This window comes from Acanthisitta chloris, unplaced genomic scaffold (genome assembly GCF_000695815.1).
Source record: "Acanthisitta chloris isolate BGI_N310 unplaced genomic scaffold, ASM69581v1 scaffold869, whole genome shotgun sequence".
Taxonomy (NCBI): Eukaryota; Metazoa; Chordata; class Aves; order Passeriformes; family Acanthisittidae; genus Acanthisitta; species Acanthisitta chloris.
This window is the reverse complement of record NW_008692843.1, coordinates 20463-26113: the sequence shown is the minus strand read 5'-3', so window position 1 is coordinate 26113 and position 5651 is coordinate 20463. Positions and strand designations below refer to the sequence as shown.

The following is a 5651-nucleotide window of genomic DNA, read 5'->3' as shown; positions in this document are numbered from 1 at the left end:
GGTAGAGTTTTGGAGGAATTTGGGAGAGTTTAAGTAGTGAAGCAGCTGCATGTTTGGCAAACATTGATTATTCAGCTCCACGGAAATGTACTGAAAGGAGAAATGAAAATTTAGAGATGGTTTTGGTTTAAATCAAACCTTTAAAAAAGTTAATTCAGGATCAGGAAAAAATGTCCTTCCAGAATTGCAAAAAATTTAGTTCTCCCTTCTTTAGATACATCTCAACATGATACATAACACTGCATGCAGGCTAGATGAACTATGCATTTACTTTAGGATTTTAAAGATAAAAAAGTTATTAAAATGCTTCCAGAGTGTCAAAATGAAATGTGCAGAATTGAACCTATTTGCATCCAGATAATATAAGGTATTGTATAAAGTATTCCAAATTTACAAATAATTTTGTATTCAATGAGGAAGGGAAAGACAATCAGCACAAAATAAGAACAGAAAAGAAAAAGAAAAAAATAAAACCAAACCAAATCAAACTAGCTAGTGTTTATTCATTTCAAAATTAAAGGAGAATAGGTTAATAGTTACATACTTAAAAATTCTTATTTCCTCTGTGTTGATATCAGAATGTCTAATAACAAAGCAAAATGAGACAATACTGTCAATAATTATAACCTCAACTTGTTACTATGTTTGAGTTTATACAGCTATAGCTTAAATGACATGGGATACTTAGTATGAGGTCAAATGAGACAAAGATATAAATTACTAGTATAAGTATTTAAATTGCACTAATTAAACTTACTGTGAAAGCAGAGGATATTGATTCAGTCTATTAATTTTCCCTTCTTTATTTCACATATAAGGGAAAATTAGTGAGCACTGTAGTAAGCACTTTTCCACATTTTTGTAGTTATATGCTTAATGCTTAAACAGAACCAAAGCTAAAAGAAAGTTAACTGAAGAGGGAGAGACATTGGGATTTTATTGTGATCTCTCTATTAGAAGCTCTCAGTACATGTATGACAGAACATGCATTTTGCAATGAGTGGCAAAAATTACTATCTACTAATGATTGAAGACATTTATTATTCTCTGCTTCTTAATTGCATGGATGCACCAGGGGTTTGAAATTTACTTCAACTCAGATTTGCTTGCAAATCATATGCAGAATTGGGGATTTCCTTTCTACATCCTTGACTGAAGCTGCAGTTAAATCAGATAACATTTTTATTTGGTTCAGAAAAACTTATTTCTCATTGCTCATTGTGTGCTTAGGATCTATCACAATGAAACTGTGACAGCCTTCATAAAACCAAAATCTCCCTTAGCTGAGATAATATTATACAGCAGATAATTAGACAACAAAATGTTTGTGCCCAATGCAGGGTGACTGTGTGACTTCAGGGAATCTCTCTCATCTGCTGCTGGTTGTAGCCCAGGCAACAGTAGGTGTCAGAAACAGGCACCACAAGCACCAGCAATGTATCCTTTGCTGTCCTTGCTGATCAAAAAACATCAGCGGTGCAAAATGAACAGGAAAAAAATGGTACCTTGGATGCTCTGTCCCATGTGCTCTGTTATAAAAAACCTGTGGGTAAGCACACAAAACATATGTCCTCGCAGATACTCTCTGGTTCTGCCACATAACTCTGAACATACATTATCCACAGTCTTGACAGACATTATCCTGCAGTGTTAACTTCAAACTATAAATCTCTTTCAACCTCATTAGTTATAAATGAAAGAAAATAGATGGTTTCATCAGGGAAGTTTCTTTCTTGATAATACACAGTAGGTTACGTCAGACATGACTCCATGGACTGAGAATTGATGCCACTGAGATGTCTTTTGACAGTACGTGAATGAGAATCACATTATTATGGTACATGTGAAAGAAATGGAAATGCAGAAGTTGAGCAGCTTTCACTGTGGGGAATCTCAAATCAAACTGGCATAAAGTTTTTGGTTTGTAGAATGTCCACTCCAGGGGCAAAGTAGTGAACATGAACAATGCAGACAGCTCTGAGAAAGAATGTGCTTTCTTCATTTCCATAGACACAATAACACAGGGTGGTACTGGGGGCTTGCAGATCACTACACCAAGTGCTTCTTAATCACTTTAAAGAGTCTTTCTCTATTCATTACAAGATATTTCTAGATCAACATTTGATCAAATATCATAGAATTTTGGAAACTCCTCAACAACTTTGAGATCGGTATTTATTTTTTCTCATGTTTGTCAATTTTCCTTTCTTTACACAATGAAAGTTCTTCACCCTCTACTTGTCTGCTTCTCCTACAAGTACCATCAATCTGCTGTTCCTACTCAATCTTGTGTCTTGAGATTAAACCAAGTTATGTTATCCAAAGCTGACTCTATTCCTTTACAAGACTCAGTTCTAATATGTTTCATATTCACCTGCTCCAAACACCAAAAGGAATTAGTGCTAATATTTTTTGCTGTCATTTTTCAGCTTGAAAGGAAAAAAGTAATCTTTAACTCCTGAAAACTTCATCATAAAAGCAATGTAAAAGCACATGCGTTCTTACTTAATTTGTCCTCATTCTCCATTATTTTGTCACTTTTAGCTGCGCTTTCTGGATTTAGACTCAATGTTCTGAAAAACCAGACCTGATTGCTTACTCATGGAGCTCTGACCTCAGACCCAATATGGCATTACAATGTACTTTGGAAATAGCATGAATAAAGGTTGAGACGTTAGGGATGGGTGGTAAGAAAAGAAGGGAAGACAGCGCATTCTTATCTGATTGCTGGTTTGAGGTGGAGAAAGGGCATTGAAAGAAATAGAAATGGCAGTTGCTAAGTCTGGAACAGTACCATCTGAAAATAATTTACAAAAGCAGAGAATATATTGTCTAAAATATTATACTTTCAAGGGCTCCTGGCTGGGCTACAGTGCCCAAGCTGAAAGAATCCTATATTGTCTAAAATATTATACTTTCAAGAGCTCCTGGCTGGGCTACAGTGCCCAATCTGAAAGAATCCCCAGATCCTAGAGGCCGCTGGATTGAGTGTCTCCTGCAACATCCTTAACACAAGAAAAACAAAAGACCCAGTTGATATATTTTCATCATGATCTATATGCACCAGGACAGCCAGAATTAAAGCACTTACTATTCTTGAGGTTAAGTTTCTTCATCTTAGAGCTGCACCTACCAGATTACTGCTGTAATAATCAGAAATAAAATGACTGAATGGTTACAGTGGCTACTGTTTTCTCCAACATCCAGTATGGAATACATTTAGGAACACAGCAAAAGAATCTAATAAAACTTGATTTTACTTCAGCAAGACTCAAATGGTAGGGATAGTGGGAAATATTTATAGAAATGAAAAATGCGTATAAAATATAAAGGATCCATTGATTTGGAATTGTGTCACAAAATCAGTATTGTTTCAATGTTTGCTATTATGAAGAATCAATGATGTAATCAGCTGTATTACTGCAAAGCAGTTTGGCACAGGAATCAGGTATAACTACGAAAAACATTTCACCCTACATATGTCTATCACTGTCTCTATCTCAAATTAAGAAAATTCAAGCTTTATGGTAAGGTTTGAAAAAAAAAAATAACCAAACCATAAGAGGTCAGGATTTTATTTCAATGAATGAGTCCTTTGGAAAACTGAAGTCCAAGCTTGAATTTCTTAAGTGACTGTAAGACAGGACTGGAATTTTAGGAAACAGAAATACTACCTGTAAAGTCTGGAAAAGTACCATTTATGTAGGCAGTGAATATGTTGCCTAAACCCTTATACTATAAAATATAAAATTATGCAATATATTTCCTGAAGAAAAAAATATTTATTAGAAGACTTATGAAGTCAGAGACCAATTGAGATATTTTAACAGCAGTACTTCAGTAGGTCCATACCTTCATAGTAGCTTCTCAGCATCACTAAATTGTATTTAAATGGACAAAATAATTATTACGTTTGATTATTGTTTCTGCAAACCCTTCAAACATACTTAATACATTAACACATTCACTGTTCTGCAGAACAGAGACTTGGCAGTGATAGACTAGCTCAATATAACACAGACGTTTCTTAAGCATTTGCAATATTTTATATGGATGAATGCTATTTAATTACTAACAGCATTTGTCTTGCCTATAGACTTCCACAGTTCAACTGACTTAGGATGTACGGGTTCCAAATAAGATGATACAACACATTCCGACATGATGATGAGCAGGGATCAAGTGAAGTTTTGGAAATATCAAGGGAACTGTCTTCCTAACTTATTTTTCTGTCTTGCTTCTTTTGATTTTGTGTGCACAAAAGAACTTGCTTTTTAAAAGATATGCAGACATCGTCTGATTGCACAATATATATATTATTGAAGCAAACTTATGAATTTTCAGCTGTGATGGAAGCCAATACCTAGGTATTTCCAATTTGGATTCTTTATGAATGAGAATCTGAATGTCAACATTTTGGGAAGTCATGTGTTGCTACTAATCTTCTGGTTTAATATCTACTTATAATACATATTTTTTGAAGAAACCTCTCTAGAGATGTACCTTTAGTATGTGTTTAAACACATAGCCTCCTTTTTCTGTCAGACACAGTTAAAGTTAATTTGAAGTAAGCTGTATATATTTCTCATACTATTACTGAAGAGCACTTCAGAGCACAACTACTGGAGACTGTCTACTCAGCTGTAAAAGATAAAAACTTTCACAGAACCTGTGGTATAAGAAAACATTTTAAATTCTGATACTATCAAACTGTATCAACTACTCAAATTCATCTAATTAAAACTATAAAAAAAGACCCAGTAGAACAAAAAAAGATAAACAGTAATTTGTCTCAGTTAAAACAATATATTTCAGGCCCTTATCTATTACATTACTTCTACTGAATATGCTTAAATATTCTCCAGCACACTCACCTCTTTTTGACGGTACTTAATTGCCAGTTTTAATCTTGCAAGATCATTACCACTTTGTTCTTCTATCAAGCTATTATCATCTCTGTAATTAAGAATAATTTCCAATTCCCTGGAACTCCGTGTCTGATCCAGGAGATCTTTTGCAAATTGCTTGCATTGCCGTGACAGTTCCTCATATTCTGACTTGAATTCATTTTCGACTTTACTCAGTTCCTGCAGCTCCCAGCTCAGTTGAAAAGCAGTAAGGAAAGGATCCTCACTGGACAAAGCAATCAATGATGGGCTTGCCAGAGCCTTGTAGATATTGAGTCTGGACCGAGAGTGGCGGAGGCTGTCCACATCTGAACTGGAGACACATTCGACACAGTTACAGCGAACCTCGTGCGGCCTGGGCACAGACACCCCTTTCTGCACAAGGAGCTTTATGATTTCATAATTGTTGGTGTGGGCAGCCAGAATAATGGGTGTGATATCTGGTGTAAATTCTGAAAACTGCTTGTCCAGAAGCACCGGTGGCACCTGTAAAAAGAAAAAGCAAAACTCCTTACAGGCCTCTTCATTGAACAAGAGTTACAGAAAATTAAGCTACAAATGGTTTATCAGGTAAGTACACTTACTGATGGATCTTTGCTTCTGGTCAGAGTTGAAGGAAAACACTTTAAACATAACAATGTGATTAGCTAAGATAGCCTCTTTCCAGTCAATAACTTGCTATAAACAGAGTGTGATTTTTCATACAGTCAGTTTGTATGCAAACAACTTATGGACAATGATTCA

General features: G+C 35.3%; 1 protein-coding gene across 1 annotated transcript; it reads right to left on the bottom strand.

Moving 5' to 3' along the window:
• Positions 1–4874: 4874 nt before the first annotated feature.
• Positions 4875–5393, bottom strand: LOC103809919 (short transient receptor potential channel 4-like; the record flags this gene model as incomplete). Its single annotated transcript, XM_009082793.1, has 1 exon — positions 4875–5393. A coding segment is annotated over one exon (519 nt), but the record flags the coding sequence as incomplete, so codon positions are not given.
• Between the last annotated feature and the right edge of the window lie 258 nt (positions 5394–5651).